Here is a 22,539-nt window from a genome sequence, read left to right on the forward strand (position 1 = left end):
GACAAGAATAAACTACCGCAATATGTGCAAAATGTCCAGCTTGCATCTGAAACCGCGATGCCCAAAACATTCACACGGGCCCTTACATGATGTCCCCCGGCAGATAATACCCAAGCACATCAGTGTGAAACACCGACAGAAAAAAAAAGGCCACAATGCGTTATTTGTATTATTTCGCTCATAATTTCCTCCCAAACTGGTCCAGAGGATAACAAAAACAAACTGTCGCGGTGCCGGGCTGGGGAGAGGAGTGTGAGAGATGGAGAGGTGGTGGTCTTTACCGTGCGTGTGTGTAAGCGGGGGGTTGCTCTGAGTAAATGACTTTGACATGAGTGGAAGCAGGCTTTTTCCATCAAGCCCGGCCCTGGATACCACACACAGCGCGCCAGTGTCAGCTTACCGCCCCGGGCCAGAGTCGGTCCCATGGGCCCCACGTTCATTAGACAGAGAAAAGCGAAATTAGGCGAGCGGGCGTCGACAGTTTCCTCCCCTATGGAGACATCACACACAGATTTGTCCAACATGATGGAGTTATATATCCCATAAAGGTAATATCAACATCCGTGCTGCGACAGAGCGGAGAATATTGGGCTTTGAAGAACAGAAAAAAGAAAAAGGTTTTACTTCTCGAGCTTTTAGGTTGAATTGTATGATTGTAAATCTCCCCCCTTTCTAATTTTTTCAGTCACGTATTTGTAATATTTCAGTGTAAATTTCAGCCGACTTCAACTTCTCCCCTCATTTCCACAGAACCCCGCACAAAGGGAGAAAAATAAAGCCCCACGCAATCAAACTTATAAATATCCATGTTTTCGCCTCTTTTTAATTTCCCGCTCAAGTGTGTCTGTGCACGTGTGGGCCTAAGGGCCCTTTAAAGTTTAGATATAGCCTGGAGGATATAAGCAAACAATAACCAGACACACTAACCTTTGCACTTTGCAGAACAAAGGATGTGCGGATAAAATCGTTTTCCACTGCCGTTTCGAGGACCTTAACGGCCCCAGAAATTTCCTGCGACATCAAAACTTATGACCCCCGCCGAGATCAGGATGCTTTGGCTTGGAGAGGGAATCTTTGTTCTGGGAGCGCTTTGAAGACAGCGATCCGGTTGCTTTTTTACGCGTTGATCTTATAGAGCTTCTAATTTGGTCTTCTGGAATATAAAGCTATCAGCTGCCAGCGCACAAACTAGATGTGTTTCTGTTTTTGTAGCACGGCCACGACTGGAGGCTGATATGAAGTCACTGCGGACATAATAAGGCCGTGTGTTTATTTGCATGTTTGGACGAAGATATATGATTATCCCACAGAAAATATCAGACAGGGTTAAGAAACGGGCCTGCTCTGACCTCAGGTAACTTACAGGCCTCATTTTTTTCTTTTTGTTTTCTTTCTTTCTTTTTTAAAGGATAAAATCAACTATCCTGCTTCTCAACACAATTTAGAAAAAACATATTTTTTTGGACGAACATTTTGCATTTTCATTACTGATTTTATTTGTTAACTAATATAACCGAACAGCTTATTTCCGAATGTCACGCAAAGGCAGTGTTCAGGTGTGTAACAGTTAGCTCTGTCTCAGTTGTTTTGTATGCTCCTTGTTTGTGCAACAGGCCTGAAGTAAACAATATTCATCAAGTGAAACAATAACAAATACAGATTTCAGGTCTCTCTCTCTCTCTCTCTCTCTCTTAAAGGTAATCTAATATTCTTTTGGCTGCTCGGCTTTTCTCCTGCCTCTCCGTCTGCGTTTCCTGTGGCGGTGCCGGGAGCTTTGGAGCTGGCTCTCCGGGACTCTAGGAGGTCAGGCGCGGTTCAGTTTGCCCGAGTGACAGACTGTTTGGACTTCCTAACATTGTGCCTGCCTTATAGTTTTGTTTCATAACACCCCCCCCCCCCCCCCCACTCCCACAGTTCTCCCTACAGAATGCGTGATGGGTGCAGAGAAGAGACGAAGGCTGAAGTGAAAAAGCAGAGAGCGTTTTCAGCCTAAGGTATGCGCCTTGGTGTCGAAGTTATTAAAAATGTAAGGGTGCTGAGATGACTGGGGCCACGTGACAGGCTCTGAGAGCGACAGGTGTGCTGTTCCGGTGTTTCACCTGCAGGTTGCAGCATTGTCCATAGAACCAGGAACGAATCTCACCTGTCACCTGTCTCAGCTGCTGAGTGAGCCCTGTAAACACCCACCTGACCCCGTACTGCCAGCTCAGTACAGGGGCCACGAGCATATGAGCTACTGCACGGCTAACTCAGACTATACACTTAACTATATACAATATTTTATTTTATTTATGTTGTATTTATTTTTTTGTTAGTTCGTTTATTCCTCAAGATGCACGTAACAAAAATAGCTACGTGAGATATTCAGATTTTTTTCTTGAGTACAGTCAAAATAACTTACATTTAAGAAATTCCAAAACTCTTATCACTTTATAATTTGGTTGCCCTGAACATCTCTAAAATAGAATTGATCCACTATGTTGTTTTTTCCACTCCAACAATGAAATGTTGCAGTTTTGCTATCCAAAGAAAGTTTAGTGCACTACAGTCTTCAATAAATCACTGACACTAGGAACTCTTATATTGTGAAATGTGTCACCAGGCTTTGTGTCAGAACTGTGTATCTTTACTTACAGCTACAGTTAAACACAGCAGAATGTGTACGAGGCGCAATTCAAACCGAAACTTTCTGTTTTGTATTTGATGGTACAACAAACAGATAAACCCGGAATGACAGAGTGAGAGAAAAACATAAATCAGTTGGATTTTTATTTTGAACAACTGGTGCTAAACAAGAAAACAAAAATTATTATTACAGCTTAATTTGAGACACTTTTACTGAGTTTGGGCTAAAAGCGTCGACGCACTGATCAATTATTTTGTCTGAGCTCACGCGTGATTTCTTTTTGTTGTTTTTTTTGTGATCAACACCTCGTTAGGAAACCCGCGGCCCCGAGTCTCGGGGTCCGTTTCAGGACCGAGGAGAGCAAGTATAGGCTCCTGCAGGGGACACGGACAACAAACAGCCCGCGTGTTTTTAAAGATCCTGATATGCGTGTAAATCTCAGTGTGGTCACAGAACATAAATCATAAATGGCCTTTTGTAGATGGAACAAAACAATTAATTGAAGAAAAAATAAATAAATAAATAAATAAATAAATAAATAAATAAATAAATAAATAAATAAATAAATAAATAATAAGGATAACTCTCCTTCTGTTGTTCGGTTTAGTTATTTATGGATTTGTTTGTTTGATGAACTTTTATGCAGTGTAAATAATACCAGTAGATTATTTTAAACGTTGTTTCATTAAGCCGTGTTGCTCGTTTATGTGAAACTTAAGATGGCTATTACAAATAAAATAAGTACAGAAACAATAGGCTTTTTAAAAAGGTCTTTTATTTTGATACTTTCTTGTGGGTGGAAAATAAAACCCTTCTTGATTTGAGTTGAAGTCTGTCTGTGAGGCAGATCTGGCACATTTGTTTGAAATGTAATGTGAGACGTTATGTTGTTACCTGACAAACTCCTCACCGCCGCGGAGGTATTTTCTTCCATTTGGACTGAGTACAATAAATAAACGGAAAATAATAAGAATAACCACCATCGTCACAAAAGCATTTCATATTTAACATTTATTAACGATGGCTGACTTCTATTTTGCCATTTTACTAAGTAAATGCTCGCTAATATTTATAAGTTTGGATAAACGTGCCGCACTAAACGCGACATCGTACAAAGAGCCTGAAGGCACCAGACTGAACATAACCTTTGATTGTATATATTTTATATATCTATATATCTTTTGACTTTGGTAATTTTTGTTATTAAGGTTTCATTTTCAAACGAAAATAAGACCAACTTATTTTCATTTTTGGCTCTAACAAGAGAAACCACACCAAATACCTACAGCAGGTGTGAGGCCCTCCCTCTCCCTCCACCGCATATTCATGCACCTGCTTCTGATCTAACAGCTGCCTTCCCCCCTTTCATGTCAGCAGTGAATAACTCAGTGAACACCAGGGTCCCATTGTTTCACGTGTTTTGTTTATTCATAAAAAATAACAGGCATGCACCAATCAATCAATCAATCAAACAATCAATCTCAGGAAAACGGCACATTTTTCCATGCGTTTCTTAGTGCAGCCACGTGATTCCTAACGCAGCCCAGTCAATAATATTATACAATATTTATACAGCAGGTCATACAAAACATGAAAATATAAATAAAGTGATACTTTTAACAGTTTTAACGTGGCACTTTGCTGCCGTCCTACAGTAGAAATGACCAATGAACCATAGATACGAATATGAATACTCTCTCTCTCTCTCTCTCTCTCTCTCTCTCTCTCTCTCTCTCACACACACACACACACACACACACACACACACACACACAGAGGAATGTCCTACAATGACTCTAATGATTTGCTTAGTCAGCACACAGTTATATCTAGATTAACAACTCGGCATGTTTGTTTTATTTTTCTTTGACTGAAGCTACAGTAGTCATGATGAGACACACCGACTCTCACACAGTAAAACAGTTGAAGCACTGAAAGCTGAGAGTGCCCACCAAAGTGCACACTGTGGATGAGAACACACAAGTCCTGACAGCACTCTGGATGTCTCACGACAGCAAGGAGTCTATATGAAAGCCACGCGCTTTGCTGGGCATCTTGAATGTGGCCTCAGGTGCAGCGGTGCCCGGTGCTGTGTGCTGGAGGTATGTGGGTGCATCTCTGCCGGGCTCTGTGCCGCTGTACGCCGCCTCTGACATGTAAGTGTGCTGTGCCGGATAGTTCAGATTATAGGGCAGTACGTGGGCCACTGGGGGCCAGTACAGCCGGGGGCCGGGCTGCTCCACGCAAGACCTCTCCTCCCTTCTTTTGAAAGGTGTGCCGAGGATGCTGTCGATGGCGAACGGGCTGGAGAACTTGGCCCCCACTCTCTCTTCCGGAGCCGGGAGGCGGGTGTCCTCGCTGAGGATGTCCGGACTTTCCTGCTCCTTGAGGGGCCTTTTGGAGATGCGCTTCCTCCTGCGGCGGAACACCCCGTCAGCGAAGGTGTACTCGCTGTGTGGGTTGAGCATCCAGTAGTTGTCCTTGCCCCAGGGCCTGGACGGGTCCCGCAGGACTTTGAGGAAGCAGTCGTTGAGCGACAGGTTGTGGCGCACGGAGTTCCTCCAGCCGGTATAGCTGCCACGGAAAAACGGGAACTTCTTCATCAGGTAGTCATTGATCTCTGCCAGAGTGAGGCGGCCGCTGCTGGACTCTCGGATGGCCATGGCGATCAGGGCGATGTAGGAGTAAGGGGGCTTAGGTCTGCGGGTGTAGGGCTTCCCTTTGCCGCCATCGCTGCTCTGTGTGACGGGTGCCGGGCTGTTGGCTACGCAGTCTCCGTCCGAACCCAGCTCGTCTCCGGACAGGGGAGAAGGGACTCCCGCCTCTGCGTCAATGCACAACTCCAGCGGCTTCTGTGCGTAGTGATGCGCGGAGAAAACTTCAAGTTTCATTTTCCCAAAAAAGGATAACCGTCTCCTCTCGGTAACCTTGCCGTGTGAATGGTCTCCTAGGTTGGACTCTCGTCTCAGCTCAGAAGCACAGCAGGTGTACGAGTCCTGACAGCAAAAATGTGCCTGAGTGTTTGTTGTGTGTTGTAAAGGCTCGTGTGGAGCGCTGGAGGCACCCTGAGCCTCAGTCTAGGGCAGCAGAACACAGATCTGTCTCCGGAGACACGCTTGTCTTGTTATAATATAACGCCTCGGAAAGGGACGGCCCACAGGCGGGGTTTCCAACTCGAATCCATTGAAGCGTCTGAAGTAATATAGTATATGTATGTTTACAATTGGACGTTACCATGCCACACCAGGGAAGAAGAAAAAAAAAAAAACAGGGAGGATGAGTGAGGCGAGGCAGGGCAGGTATGACAAATATAATTAGCTTCAAACGCAACTATCTGTGAATAGCTCGTTATTTCTAGTTACGAGTTGCTTTTTATGGATTCAGTCAAAGTGCAATAAAATAAAGGCGAATAATACAATAATTTCTTCCTCTTACTTCTTTTTAAAATAACGTCAGCCCCTTAAGGTTATGAAATTAAACACGTTTTTGAAATCGATAAAAAAAAAACCTGACAATTTTACGCACAACAGCAAATCCTTCTTGAAGTGTTGAATGCCTTGGCTTTTACACAGAAAATAGAAGACAGCGCAGAAAACCCCTAGACAGATTAAAAAAGGTGACACGAGACGTTGATAGAGAAAAATGCTGTTGGCTGCTTTTCACTTGAACCTCTTGCACCCATCCGCCGGCGCTCCGGCGGAACGAGGAAGTAACGCGAAGGCTAAACTGAAATAAAAGCGATAGATTTTGGAGGAGTTCCAATTAACGCACACTGGATGACGTGTAAGTCGCCACATGAGATAAGACAGAAAGAATTCATAGAAAATTCGCAAAGATTGCCCGCGAGTTCACGGGGAGTTCAGAGTAGAGAACCATTGCACCTGCATGCATGGAAACACCTGAGCGAAGAGCAGAAAAAAAAATACATTTACTTCTGTGTCTGAACATGTGTTGTAAATGAGCGAGAGAGAGGTATCCACTGTCTCCGAAACTCCAGAACCCTAATTTACTGGGAATACATCACGTTCTTGGATAATTATATTATACGCAGCATTTCCTTTAGTATAAGGAGTATAAGGAGACCGCGGCACTGACTGCATATCTGTACAAATAGATGTGCACTTCCATTAGAGCACTCAGACACCTGGGCCTTGCTGCTTTAACTTGCTGTGCGGCAAGCTAAAGCAAACAGTTGAAATAAATGTTATTCTATTTCAACAACATAAAACAATTGCATAAAACAAAGCATTTAAGTTTGTAATGTAGATAAATTATTATGCAAAGATGGATTTTTAGGGAATTTAAGAACATCGGGATTTTTTGTACTTTGTCAGTGTTGCAGTACAGGTTTGGTGACAGAATATAATAACTAGTTAATATCTGAGCTATAAATCTCAGCTCCAGTCGAGAGCTTGTCAATCAGTTACAGAATGGAGCTTACTTAAAACCCACTGGAGCAGGTTTTAAGTAAACTGACGCCCCTGACACCTGTAAAGCGAATATGTTAGTGGCACTAACTCTTTTCCTGTCAGCGCCTCGGCCATGTGACGATGCGGAGAGCAGCTGGAGTTAACATGAGTTATGAGCCTTGCCTCAGGCCAGTTAAACTGTCTACTCTGGCACTCCTGTTCCTTTGTACCTGCTCGGACTCTCCGGGGCCCCCAACAACACAGAGCAGGTTCAGCTTCATTTACCCTAATGCATGTGTGCGTGTTTACATAGTTCTGTTGAAAATGTTTCTATTGGTAGTTCCTAGTGAAAAATATAAGATAGGGTCACTATAAACTACCTACTACCTTCCAGACAGCAGAGAGCACCGAGATACCAATCTGTGTTTGACACCCTGAACAGTTTGTGAGTCTACAGTACATGTTTATATGTTATCACATAATTATCACATTGGGTATACATGACAGGCGTGATTAACGATAGGACCCTGAACTGTTTGTGTATATATGTTTGAGAGAACGTGGAAGGTATGCAAATCAACTATATGAACATGCACTTTGAAGCCTGTCTGTTTTTCCAGTTGTGTTATGACAAGCCCGATGGCAGCTTGTTTCTTGAAAACACAGTTTCTGTTGTTTCATTCCTTTGTCAAATTCAAGGTCCACTTGCCTGCTTTTTAAGAGAGCAGGCTCCTACGCACCTGTAAGGGTTGTACATGGCATCATTTCAGAGGTGCTGGTTGTTGATTATCTGAGAGCCCAAACTTTCTGACAGCCCTATAAAAATACAATATATTGCACACAAAAATCACATTTCATATTGCATTCAAAACAAATCTTCACAGCTAAATGTTAAATGGGTTGCCATGTCATTTCTATTAGAACCCTCTCTGCCACATTTTACATTTTTCCTCGCCCACTTCCACTGAACGTTTTTAAAGGTTTCTCTTGATCAATAATTTCTTTCAGAGGAAAATCTGCTAATACTTTGAACTCATCTAAGTGCACTTTAACCAAAGCATTGAAGTCAGACCGGACATGTTTATATTACAGTAATAAATGCTGAAATAGATGCTGTACACTCTTAGAAATATGACTATTGTTTACAGTTAATCTAAAAAATATACACACTCCAAATCTGATTATTAGGACTCTAGGTAGCCACACCTAGCAGCCACTTATCAGGTACACCCTGCTAAAGACACCTTTTGTCTTCAGAATTAAATTAATTCTTCATGGCAGAGAATCAGAAAGGTGCTGAAAATGGTCCTCAGACATTTTGGCCTATATTGACGTGATAGCATCACAAAGCTGCTGTAAATGTGTTGGCTGAACACCCATGATGTGAATCTTCCCTTCCATCACATCCCATAAGTGCTCGACTGGATTGAAATCTAGTAAATGTGGAGGCCATTTGAATACATTGAACTCATGATCTGAGCTTTGTGATGTGGTGCGTTCTTAGCCGTCGTTTGTGACAGGAAAGGAACGTCAGAGAAACCAATGGTTGTCACATACAAATTTACATTCTGGAAACAGCTTTCTTCTCTCTCCGGGAATTCGGGGAGCAGCTGGTGAGCTGAAATTGTTTTTTTGCTGAAACTCAGGAGGCTGACTGCTGAGAGCCTAAATCCAGAGCTGAGGAAATCAGCGGCATGTGCGCTATCATTAACGCCGTCGCTGTACAACAACCCGGCGAGGCGCAAAGGGAATTCTACACTGCTTGGCTGCTGGTAGTTGTGCCTGCATGATTTTTTTTTCTTTTTCTTTGCAGGAGTGAGATGAGGCTGTATACGATTTCAGGTACTCTGCCAAGGCAGCTACACACACCTGTGCCAAAGTGATGTGGTGTGAAAGGAAGCACACCTGTTCTCAGTTTTTTTGTGCGTGTTTTATTCTTTACATGGCAATTTGAAATCACAAGTGGAAAGACTGTTTACCCATAGGGATCAATAAGGTATCACATTATCATTTCACTCTGCACATTTAGATTAAGGTGGAATTCAAACCTTCAAATCGCTTGAGAAGGTCAGGCTCTTCTTTCACCTTTAGGCCATAATGAAAGATGATATATTTAATGCATTAAACTGCTTTAACTGCATTGTCATATCAGCAGAGTCAACTCTGCCCCCTGTTAGGCTAAAGAGATACGTTATGCTTATATAACCTGTTAACAAGTCTCTTCTAAAATTGGCAACTTGATGGTTTGGCTCACCTGTTGAGAATTAGCGTGTCTTCTTTGAGCAGCAGAACTCTTTTAAGTGCTGACACGAGTGGCATTCCAGTTATGTAAATTGACTGGGTGAATCCCTCACAGCTCCAAAAATAGCCCCACCTCTGCAGCGGTCGGCGCTCACACGCTAACCCTTGTCTGCGAGTCTTCGGATGACTTCTTACCTGTATCTCATCTTTGTTGTCTTTCTTCTCTGTGAGTGAAGGATGGCCGGCCCCCATGTCTTTGTATAAACAAAGTGTGAGCTGTGTGCGTGTGTGTTTTTATGTGTGTGTGAGAGGAACGGCAACAAGAGGCCCTGCGTGGCTGAGATTCCCAAGATTCCCCGCAGCAGATATAGTCTGACAGAGGCCGCCGATAGTAGACATGCTTCACTGGGGCGCACAGGTAGGTACAACAATGTGTCAGCTTCGCAGCCAACTCAAAGATCAGACATTCCACATAAGCTCCACTCATTCCTGCAGTCTGCTCGGTAGGCACCAGCTCAGGGGCGTGTGTACTGGGGTATTTGTTTGACTGCAGCTGTTTGTCCTCTCAGGTGTGTGGGTGTGGGAGATTGCGCATGTGCTGTGGCAAAATGCAAGAGCAAGACACATACGTTCCATCTAGTTTATTCTTCGAGCGGTGATTACTGTAATTACCCTACGATGTGGCCTTCTAAGCGTTTGCTGCCTGCTTTGTTGTGCTTCTGTAGAATCAAACCTTTGTGTTTTGGAAGATAAATTGGTAGGGGGGCGTTCAGCCCATGTAATCAGAGGCACACCTGAGCACTTATCAGTGACAAACAAAGTTCCCATGAAGCTGTTTTCATACATAACCCAGGAACTTTCCACACTGTATGCACTCCGTGAACTGCTGCATGTAGCATCAAAAATGTATCCGTGACACCTGATAGGCAAATAAACAGACACGAAAACATGCAGTGACTCACGGTTTTCATAAGCACGGTCTGATGTGCATAAATTTGTGCAGCATGTGTGTCAGTGATTAATAAATGAAATCAGATATATGTATGAAAAAAAAGAAAAAGAAAAAAGCAGCACATCCTGGAGTCAGTTGGCAGCTGCAGGTTGCTATTTTGGGTTTTCCTGCATTCTTACCTAAGGTGTGCACACCCTTGCCAGACCAAGAGACAGAAAGAGAGAGAAAATAGATACATATAAATAAACAGAGCCAACAAATGTATAATTAAAGTAATTAAAGAAAGAGGTGAAGCACAGGTGAAGTACAGGTGAAACGCAGCCTGACACTGGTAGCACCTAAAAGTCATGCAAAGTCATGTGACTCAGTCCCCTGTAACACCCCCCCAACCCAACCCAGTTACTGTCTTGATATGCGAACACATTTTTGACACCCACAATATCTTAGTGCAGTAATTCTGAACTGCTATTTATTCTTTTGTTTTATGTTTTCCATCATAGTAGAGTCATTTCAAATAGACCGTGTGCTTATTTGGGTGGTCCAAGTGTGTCATTAGCAAAACAGCTCCTTTGTTTCACCAGCTCCTGCTCCAGATGTTCCCCTCAGATTGGTGCAAATGACACTGATTGGCTCACAAGTTCCTCTGGCTAGCAAAAGAACCAAGTGCATGTCTTGGTGTAAGTGTCCATATAGAACCCTACAGAACCTCAGCAATTTCATGTGGTCAACTCAGATGACCTTATGGTAAGCATCTATACATTTTTGATTATATCATTGCTCTAATGGTCGGCCCAAATTAATAGCAGAATAACAAAACAGCTCCTTTTGTGACCTGATCCCATGATTTAATTTATCCTATAGTTTGTATAAATCTGAAGAATGGTAAATGCACTGGTTCATATGTACAGCTTTTCTACACAAGCCTTATAAGTTTTCAACATACCTTAGTCACCCATTCGCATACAAGCCCCCTTTTCTTTCTAAGTGCTTACTAATTTTCACATACACAATGCATCAAAGAGCAGCTTGGGGACTGGAGCATGCAGGTTGGAGCAGCTAGGATCAAGCCACCAACCTTCTAGCTTTTAGAGGCCCTTCTTTACCTCCTGAGCCACAGCCACCCCACTCAGCCAGAGAGTGTTGCTATGGTAAACAATTTAAATCATAAAGCTGTCAATCAGAAGAAAACCTTGTTTTCAAAACTCTGTGCTAGTTAACAGTTAGAACTACTTGGCTAGGTTTAGGAAAAGGTCATGGTTCGGATTAAAACACAACGTGACCTGGAGAGCTCATGACCACACATCCGTATGTGACAGACCCGGCTCATCACCGCAACCAATTTGCAACCAAAGCCTGCACCATCACTAGAACACTTCCAGTAAGTAAGTAGACGCTGATATCAGATGGTAGTTGCCCATCTCCAAAAATTCAAAACATACCGCCTCAAGAGAACAGCAGACCAAAGTGAGCTTCTTAGTCCTGCCAGTAAAATGTTACTGTTAGGGCTTGTCTGTCAATGAACCTCAGCCATGCGGGCCACACGGGCTTCATACCTTGTGCCGTATCTGCCGCTATCGTCCATTTCAACTCTTCACACGCTAGAGTCCCCTCATAAGCTGAGGTAGAAGGGATGGTGGAGGCTCTAGAGAGCTGGAGGGTAGGGGATGGTGGGGTGGGGGAGAAAAAGGAGCAATGATTGATCTCAGCCATAGACACCTTGCTTTATCGCTGCAGCTGATAGGACCTAATTCCATTCAACTGCGCTGTAGGCTGTTTGGTGTAAGCATAAACACAGGGCCAAATCAGTACCTGTGCTGCTCTGTTTACCTGGCAGACGTTCAGCTTTTTTCTGTCTAAACTTGAAATAGGATCCAAACACTCTACTCACGCATAGTGGTTTGCACGAGATGCTTTGCCTGCCTCTCAACCTACCACGAGGCTCCGCAGCTCTATTTCTGCACTGTCTGAACCTTAACCGCCCCTCTTATTTCTTTGATTGAGAGGTGGAACATCTCGCTCGAGGGCTTTAACTGCAAACACGGCGCTGAATTTCAGCAGTTACTAAGGAATTATCCCGTAGTTAACCCCAACAAACACCTCGCTGATTGATAACATTAGCGTGTGGGTTGTAAAACGAACTATTCCAAGCCTATATTTTTCTTTTTCTTTTTTTCTTTTTACCTTTTACTGGTTAGTCAGCAAATCTCTTTGTATTTTTTATTAAAAGTATTTCTTAAGGGTCTTGTGTATTTGTTAGAAAACATACAAAATGCAGTTTTTAGGAAAATCCTGTATTTAATTGCAAGTTAGATTAGTTGTTATTTCTCCTGTCATTCAAGTGTTTTAATACTAATTTGGCACTAAATATTTTTTATATATATAGATGTTGATTTTAAGTTTAAACAGACATACTGTGATGAACTCTGTGTCCATAAAAGATACATTTCAAAAGTATCAAAAGAAAACCATGTTCATCGCATAACACAAGACACTATTAACTAATATGATGGAAAATTTAGGATCCAGTGTTTTGTGGGATTCACATCGTAATACTAAAAATCAGTGCTGTCAGACATTCTCTCATCCGTCTGTTTTATACAATAAAAAAATACTAATCTGAGTTTATATATGCAACCAACTTTGAATGCTAAGAAAGACTTTGATTTTCAGTGAACCAAGAAGCAATTCAAGGTGTGGTTCAGTATCTGTCTGTTTCCAAGGAGCACACAAAGGCAAAGTCACGCTAAAACATTTTAGTTTCAAAACTTCTTCTAGCTTATAGCGTCCACACTATTTTGGTGCTTATGGTGCCTCTAAAAGTGAGACCAGTCCAAACACTTTAGGATTGTATTTAAGAGTATCGAATTCCCAACTAGACCTTATTAGTCACCATTGTGTTCTTCACATATTAGTGTATACATTGAGCATAAAATATCTATGTAGCCACCATAACTTCACTGACTGGTTTTGTCTCCACATTTGATTCAGCAGGAACATGCTGATGTTGGGAAGTGACCACATTTGGATGTGCAGTGGTAGCGTAATAGCTAATGATGAACTCCATTAGCAAGCTGTATTGATAAACTGTAGGGTTGGAAAATACAGCTCTACCAATTATTGCTAAGTAACAGATAAGAAAACACTAGAATTTCTTTCCCTCAGCAACTGAACTCAGTACTTTATAGAGTACCTTTCAAAGCATCTTCAGGTAATTAATTCATTGGTTGTGTTATTTAATATGCAGGTTTACATTGTAACATTTTCACAGTGGCTGCACTGAGATGTCTTGTCAACATGCAATGTATGGTAAACAGATAGATTATGCGAGGGATTATGTCTGAAACGTCTGAAACAAAGAATCATCTATTGTTGCTATTATTATAATTTGCAAAAACTGTGGCAGTTACATCAACATCACAGACGTTATCAGAGCACAACTGAGGCAAGTAGAGTGGGTAAAATATTGTTAATAAATTTTTTAAAAAGAGTATTTGGTGAGAGAAGTTTTTTTTTAAAATTTAGTTCTTCAAAATGAGTAAATTACAGAAAATGGCACCTTTGGATAGTTGTACTGAATTCCAGTGTGTGGAAAAAAAGGCAACAACAGCACATTTGAGACTGGATCAGTGAATTAGTAAAGGTAAAAGCTAACATACAGCTATCAGATTCACTTTTCAGCACACCTGACATCAAGTAAAGTAGACTTCTAATCTAACAGTGTAGTATTTAAAAAAATAAAAACTATTCAAAGAGGTCATAATTGTTGCGCGGTCATTATTGGAAGTATGGTTTTTGGTATTTTATGTTGCCTTTATTCCCCCCTAAGGCTTCTACTTGGATTATTCCCACCTATCAAAAAATAAATAAACAGTGAAGGAAGATGTTAACCTTGACAAGAGAGAATAACTGGATAACAAATTATGGGCATTGTTGACCATGGTGTCCATGTTATTGTTAATCTGCACCATCATATTTGTATAGGATAAAGGTATAATCATCTCACTGTGGAAATAAATGTTTGCCTGTTTGTTTTTCGACTACAAGCGGACTTTATGGATTGTGTTCAACTGCACTAAGACACGCGTACTGCCCGACCACCAGCTAGTGCTTCCGCGGTAATAATATTACTGCTGCCTTATACGTGGGGGATAGAGGGCATGGTCATGGTCATGTTCAGCTTATTCCCACAGTCAGAAAACATGCAGTTAGTGGGGTTAGGTTTACTGGTTATTCTGACCATAATCGCGACTCGTTTTCAGTCTCTCTGTGTTAGCAACATGACAGACTGGCGACTTGCCCATGGTGCTCCTTGCCTCTCGTCCTATGGTACCTGGGAATGGCTCCAGTGTATCAACCAAGGAAAGAATTCTACTGTCGCCCACTTTCCTTCTTTTTAAGACTTTACCAGACTGTTGATTTGGCATCTCATAAAACGATCATTTTGACAGGTTTATTTTGCTTTTTCAAGCTCGTGATGGCCTCCTGCACTTGAATCCACATTTCTTTAAGCTTCTTTTTGAGGATTCCAGTGAAAAGCTGCAAAATGCAAGTCCAGCATGTGGAATCATCTCCAGGTGTCACATCTGCTAATTTGTCAGAACATAATAAAGGAACAGACCTCATCTGGCCACGAAACTGCTAGTTAGTCATTTACCTTTGAGTTTCTGGACACACACACACTTAGTACAAATATGGCTGCAATTCCTGTAATGCCTATAATTTTGTTAACCCCCTTAAATTAACATCAGAATCTAAATCACATATTCATTACTGAATGAAAAACCCATTGTGGAGGTAGTCTGAGCACAGTTTAAAGCCATCGGTCATTTTCATACATCATAAAGATATAGATTTAGATTTTTAATATTGAAATTAAATAAAATGAAATTCTTAACAATTTCAACTTTGATTTTTTTTTTCTTTTGGTCTGATTTTCACTCTGTCTGCCATTTGAGCTAACCTTTGATGGGAGGAGAAGAAATTCTGGACTTATACTTTTTTATTAACTCAAATGTTAAATGCAGAGGGTTTTTTCTCTTTCCTAATCTCCGTACACGGCTCATTGCAAGGGCAATTAGAAACCTGCGCTCCCGTGCAGATGTTACTGTTTGTAGAATGTGCTATTAGATATTGATCTGGTGATAATTTGTAAATGAATACTATTAAGGATAGGAAGTTTGCTGACAAAAAAGCCTAATCACCTCCAGCTGGCCCAGGTCTTGTAATATATCCTGCCTCCGCTCCAACATTGATCCATGGGAGTAAACAGCTGCAGTCTCACTGCAAGATACAGGACATATCTGGTGGTTAAACATACCTGATAATGTAAGAGGAGAATGTGTATAAAAGTGTGAAATAAATATTATTTTGTAGAGAGCAGATTATGTTGATGAACATTTACTTTATATTGCAAAAACAATCCTTTGCCTTGTGTTTGTTCTATCAACAAATCAAATGGGGGAAAAAACAACACAGTGGATTTATCCTACTGAAAAGGAAGGTGATGTCTCAGGTATAGATTACTCCACGCTACCATTATAAGGACCCCAGTATTTTAGAAGTGTAACTATTTCACATTTCTTTAAAAAAGTTCAGTAAGATCTGCTCGTAATCAATAATCAGAGATCCAGCCTGCGGTCTTTTTTATAAATGGCCATATTTTTATTAGCTGACGCATCAGTTTTGCACTTGTATGTGTTATACAATACCAAATACTGATCACATTTCTTACTTCATATCTCTTTAATGTTTCTGTAGACGACAATACAAAAGATAAAATGTTCACAGCCTTATCCGTGCTATGTTGAAGGTGAAACAATTAATTAGTGGTCAGTGTTTATCTTTTTGAGTTCATGGTGTTGTTTTTGCATAATCCTCTTACTCTTGTTTAAGTAGTAAATGGGTCTGGCCTGGATGTATTAAGTCTAAGATGTGTTACCTCCAACTTCATGCCAGAGAAACGGGTTTAGCTGCCAGGTGGATGGTGAGGAGGGACAAAGGTTTAGCATCAGAAACTGCAGCACTTGCTTCTCCGCTGGGATGGGCAGTTATGGGTAAACTGCATGATAACCAGAGTGTGATTCTATCCTGATGCCTCTCACTGAATTGACCTTCAGCTGTGCCACAGTCAGTCTAACACAGGAAAATACTCCAGTTTAAGTGCTGATATGAGAGTATTACCAGTTCACAAAGGGGTTAGAGAGAGTAAAAATAGAATCATGTGTCAGTGAATGATGCACACCTCTCTTAAAGTCAAGTTCCACCATCTGCAATTATGCTAAAAAAGAAGAAAAGCATAATTGCTGCACTGTGAAGCTGGGTCATGTTGAGAGCTGTGTCTCTGCCACACCACTCTAATTGAACTTTCTCTTTAAGGCGTTGTGAGAAAACAGGCGGTAACTATTTATACAGCTACACACCTGACCAGGCATCTATCCAAACAAAAGGTCTTGAACCCAGCCCTTGCGTGCCTATCCAGCCCAGACATCTGATTAATTATAGTGTGGCCGTTAAGGCAAAGAAAAACTAGCTGATGAAAAGTCAGCGAGTCTGCAGGCTCAACCTGCCCAAACAGCATCATGCGTGTTAGCGTGTAAAAGCCTCCGTACCGCCTCCCTCCCCCGCCGCTCCGTGTCGTTCCTCCCACACACCCCCTGCCCCCCCACCCATCCCACCGCCTCCGTCCTCTGCTCCGGGCCCATTCGTGCAGACGAGGTAAAACATCTCTCTCGCTGTGTCAGAGCCCCGCAGGTGGGCCCCGCGTTCTCAGGTAGATAATATCACTGTTACTATAGACCGTGTTTGGGTTAGCTCGAAAACACTCTTCACGGCAGGAGCAAAACAAAGTGCTCTGCAGTGCGTGATAACAGTCGGAGCTGCTCCCTACAAATTAACCCGTGGAAACACTTTGGCCTCGCACGAAACTCATACGCATAATACCTGCTCCTCCTACCGGCATTGAAGAAAAAAAATTATCAAAGTTTACACAATGTTCCTCTAGGATCATGGAATAATTTTGTAAGATTTCAGGAGATTTAAGAGAGTTCTCTTATATGTAATCCACCAAAGGACTAATGTTAATCCAAAACAGTGAAATAAGCCTGTAATGTCCTTGTGGTTACGTTATAGGACTGAGCTGCCTTATGTCCAGATTGAAAGCATTGCCCCGGTTGGACAAGTCTCTCTGTTTCTAATCTGCATACTGCCTGTGCAGTAGACTTTATAAATTTACTTTCTTTAAACAAAAGCGGCATGAATAGCTCGAATGTGCTCTGGGCCAGAAGCTGGGATGGCTTCCATAAACAGATCACCCAGGTGGTCCATGTGTGAGAGAGGGAAAGGAGCTTTGGTTGAGAGGCCTGCTGCTGCAATCACAACCCCACATCTTCTTATTTCGCTAACTTGCCGTCTGTGTCTCGGCAAAGTCTGAATATCAAGTCCGATTCATTTGCAGCTGCTGGTAACAAAACAATATACATTTCATCTTTGATGTGTGGACTGCGTGGTGTCAGCAGCAGTGCCCCTGTCACTTTTCAAAGTTTCGGGTCCCTGCAGCTGTTGCCTTTTCTAGAGCCAGTAGCCGTTTTTCAATGTAAAACACCTACCTTTGTCTTTCTTTCATCTTCAGCAAAATGTTTTTTGTATCTCTATATTTCTGCTTAATCTGATCACTCATAAAGTCCTGTACTTTTGGTAAAAAATTAAAGGTACAATAAGTCTCTGGGGACACCTAGAAAAATAAAAGACCACAGAGAAGATGGATGTCGTGAAGGCGAACATGCTCACGGTTGGTGAAAATGGAGGCAGATGATCCACCGTGATGACCCCTAAAAGAAGAAGATAACTCTTTTACTTGAGTATTTCTTTGTCTACATTGTCTACTTCGCAATTCTGAGGGGGAATAAATAATCCAATATCACTGTCATCTCTGGTTTTATCACACCCTAAAACACACGACAGTAACTGCCACACAAGACAAATACTATAGGGGTTTTTGGCCTGAAGTACATGTTTGTTTTTCTTAAACTTAACACGATCCATTACCTCTAAATGCTCATTTCTCAATTGTGTCTGAATATCGCACTGCGCTTGTTCATGTGACCAAGGCCATAGTGGCTCACGATTTACCAGATGGAAAAATACATTCCTTACACCTACACACGACAAGTGTATTTCTCATTTTTAAGGTAGGTGAGGGTTCGCTCCAACAATAGCATACACCTCACTGCTTTATGCAATGGTTAGGTAGCATTTTACGTAACTCGCCTTGCGTTTTTTTTTCTTTTTCTTTTCTAATCACAGGTTGAGCATGTTACCTGGACTGAGATTGTCCCTGACTTCCGTTGTCCCATCAGCCCCTATCTTATCACACTGACCTGAGTTATTGTAAGGAACAGTTGTGCACGGCGATAGTTTATGTACAGGGAGTGTGACAGATCATTCATCACATGCAGACTGGTCATTCAAACCAACATGTCCAAACATACTTGTGCCATTAGCGGCTCACTCATGTTTGTCTGAAAAAAGGATTAGTGTGAAATATGAGGAAACAGTGACTGACAGTATGGGACTCTGAGGGTAACCCAGCTAGTGTTTCACAATGGTAAATAGTGTCAGGTAATAGCTGTGAGTCACTGTTGAGAGTATACTATCGCGTGTGTGTTAAGCAGTTGAGGTTAGGTGTGTGTGTGTGTGTGTGTGTGTAGGTGCTATTAAAAACTGGTTCTCGTGTAATGTTGTTATGACAGATATCAATAGCACAGGGATCACCAGATACAGGGGGTTCCCTCCAGTCAAAAACAAAGCTAATTTTAAGTTCCTTGCTTTTACAGTATTTAGTCTTTGCCTGTAATCCTGGACAAGTGAATCAGGTCTGACATTACTCACATGGGTTTAGATACAAGGTAACAAGTACATGTTTGTCTGTGTCTTAAGCTCTGCAGAAGTTTCTGTTGTTTTTATTCTACATGCTAGTGCTCTGACTGCAGCTCTAAAAATAACACAAAGCCCGTAATTATGGTTTTAACTTAAAGCCCCCACCCATTCCTTCTCCACTCCCTCCCATTCTCTTGCTTAGCACCTGTGCTGATATATGGTGTGTGTGTGCGTCTGTGTGTATTTTCCAGATGATTTATTGCATTACTGCTGTCAGATTTTGCACAGGAATGCAGTCTATAATGTCAGTGAGAATTGATTCAATGGTGTAACAAACCCAGTGACTTTATAGAAACACTGACGATGGCATGAAAGTCTGGGTCCTCAATAATAGCGATTAGTCTATTTATAGTGCCACTATTTTTTTTTTTTTTTGAAATGTGAGGTGTGGCACTGAGGATTAAATAGCCACCTCATGGAGTTCTTCTAACTTGTGCCTCAGGCCACGTTGACAATAAATGAGACTATGCCATAAAGTCACAAATGCACATTTATTTTGCTCGAGTGTGCCATAATGTTCACTTTGGCAGAACTAAAGATAAAACATTGAACGTACTCTTGGATATACAGATTACAGTGTTGTGCAAAGGTTTTTTGTGCATTAGGAAACAGGTCTAGTGATTGATTGAAACAAGCATGCAGAAATATATACAGGAGCACATAGTATATAAGGTAAACAGATTTCCGAAATCTACTTGAACGCCAATAGTTTCTATGACCGCCTTTGTTCTTCAACGCAGCCTGAACTCTCTCAGGAAAGCTTACTTGTATTTTCTTTTAATAGTCTTCAGGAATAATTCTCAAGGCTTCTTAAAGGACACAATGAATCTGTTGCCAGTCAGATGTTTTAAAGATTGTACTGCAATGTGGATGGTGTTTGGTGAATCTGACTCTTCTGCATTTACATTCATAAATTCATCAATCCATCTGAACCAAAAAATTCAAATTTCATCACTCCATAAGACCTGTTACCATTGATTGCCACACTTTAGTCTAGTTCTCGTGTAATTTTAGCACACATCAGCTTTTCTCCCTATTTATCTTTGTTAAAAATGGCTTCTTGTCAGCCAGTCTTCCAGTGAGACCATTTGTGATGAGACTTCAGAGAACAGTAGAAGAACTGAAGAGCCAGATGAATCTCTCAGGTCAATGTATGACTTCTGTTTCTTAAAGATGCGACTTTTAGACACTGTTCATCTGCTGTAGAAAGTTTCAGGTGTGTCACTTCTTCTTTTGTCCTCCAGTTTCCTTCAAATTCACAAAGGACATACTGCACACCATGCTGAGATATGCCAGATTTTCAGCTAATGGCTCTTTAGAAATCACCTTGTTGGTGCAAAAATACTATTTTATGCCTGTCAAACTGTTATGTTAGGGGTTTTTCATTGATTTTGTTAAAGAAATTGGAACAAATTGTGAGGTACAAGGACTGGACTGAAAACATAAAGCCAGCAGAGGGTCCTGTCCTCCTCCCATCACTCCCAACCAGTCTTGCCAGATGGCCGTCTCTCCCTGATCCTGGTTATGATGGAGGTTTTTTCCTGTTAAAAATGAATTTTTCCTTCCCACTGTTGCTAAAACACCTGGTTATAAGGGGTCATCTGATTGTTGTGCATTTTTCAGTTTTTTTTCTGTAGTATTGTATGGCTCTTAGCCCACAATGTCATCACAACTGGCACTATATAAATAAAACCGAATTCAATTGAAGTGCACTACTAGGTGTTTGATTTTACACACCTGTGCAAAGGGACCGAAAACACCATAATTCAGAAATGAAGAGGTCTGGCACAATACTTTTTTCTATATGTTATAGATGTGGTGAGCTTCTTCTGGGTAATTCAAAGCATTGTCAGCTCGGTTGGTCTATGTTCATATTACATCAATCTGCAGTACACAGTTTATGTCCACTGCCAAAATGATGCACTGATGAGTTTAATTTGCCTTGACTATACTGTCAACACATTGCATCTTCTCCTATTTCTAAAGTCATGATTTGTAATTGCATAGGTTTCCAAATAGTGTACAATGAGTGATAATACAGTGATAATTATTATTGCAATATGCAGCTACACATAAAGTTATGAATGACTTCTTGATTTACTGTATCATGACTTCATACGGTAAAAAGATTCCTTTCAAAAATGTATGTCAGTGGGAGTCATATTCCATTCAAGTAGTTGCTGAATGGTGGGAATTATTACAGCATTATTCAATGGCCCCGATGGACAGGGACAGGTTAATAAGGAGGAAAATGAATCATTTTGTTGTGTGGTGCAAACCTCAACTGACCAGCGGTGCTTTAGCGGTGAGCTAATGTTAGTATGCTGCCAAGCTGACTAAAACTTTATATTCTGATTTATTTATTATTCTGATTTTATACTGCTGCTTACCTTTTCATGTTTCACATCTTTAGAAGGTCATATGATATGCAGCTGTGGTTTAGGAGGTAGACGGGGTTGAGTAGTCTAGTAATGAATACTAGAAGAATACTACAAGATTTAGAAGGTTTATACACTGTTAGTAAATCTGTAAAGCTGTACTTAAAAGTTCATTTTTAAGCACATGAAATCCTAATCTGACTGGAAATTCAAGTTCAACAAAACTTTTTGTTCACATTATTCTGTAAGAACTTTACATAATGTAATTATATTTGTCTCCATTAACAATTACGTTTTGGATGTCATATGAATTTAAATGTTTTCGAATACATCATTTGTAACATGCCTCTGTCATTCCAGACTTCCTCATGGTATGTGTCCCTTTGATCAGAGATTGTCAACTGTGATACCAACTTAGAGATGTAACTTCAAAAAAAAAAGAAAAAAAAAGAAGAAAGCTAAAAATGTACTTTGGCTCCACTGTTTTCCTCAGCGCTATGTACTTTACAAGCAATCTGCACCAGAGATGTAACAACAATGTTATCACATTTCTTCTTCTCACCTCTTCTGCACATTCAGTAGAGCAGCTCCACCACCGCGGCTGGCTGCCTGCTATCAGTCTCCTCATCGCTGCACCGTTTCTGTTGTTGCTTGATTATCAAGCATGCGACAATAACATGCCAGCGTATGCGGGCATCTTCTGTCAGTTCAGAGAGCTGGCACGCTCGGCGAGGCGCGTGACGTCAAAGAGGCGGGGCTGTAGATCTGATCTGACCATGTGGCGCAACTACAGCATAGTACATGACAATACAGTATTCCGAACAATCAATCATATACCAGTTGTGAGCTTCAAACAAGCTTCTGCCAGCCAAAAATGTGTTTGTGCAATCTCCACATTGAAAACACTCAACTGTATTTTTGTTCCGGACCGTTTTCACAACAAACTCATCAAGAAATATTCTGCTTCACCTTTATCCTGTTTACATTTTATTGTATCTT

General features: G+C 41.3%; 1 protein-coding gene across 1 annotated transcript; it reads right to left on the minus strand.

Moving 5' to 3' along the window:
* Positions 1-4,027: 4,027 nt before the first annotated feature.
* Positions 4,028-5,751, minus strand: foxq1b (forkhead box Q1b). Its single transcript, XM_085138468.1, has one exon. It carries the CDS (start codon positions 5,515-5,517, stop codon positions 4,633-4,635), a length of 885 nt encoding a protein of 294 aa, XP_084994594.1. The 5' UTR covers positions 5,518-5,751; the 3' UTR covers positions 4,028-4,632.
* Positions 5,752-22,539: the final 16,788 nt, after the last annotated feature.

Source organism: Neolamprologus multifasciatus, chromosome 17, assembly GCF_963576455.1.
Source record: "Neolamprologus multifasciatus chromosome 17, fNeoMul1.2, whole genome shotgun sequence".
Classification (NCBI taxonomy): domain Eukaryota; kingdom Metazoa; phylum Chordata; class Actinopteri; order Cichliformes; family Cichlidae; genus Neolamprologus; species Neolamprologus multifasciatus.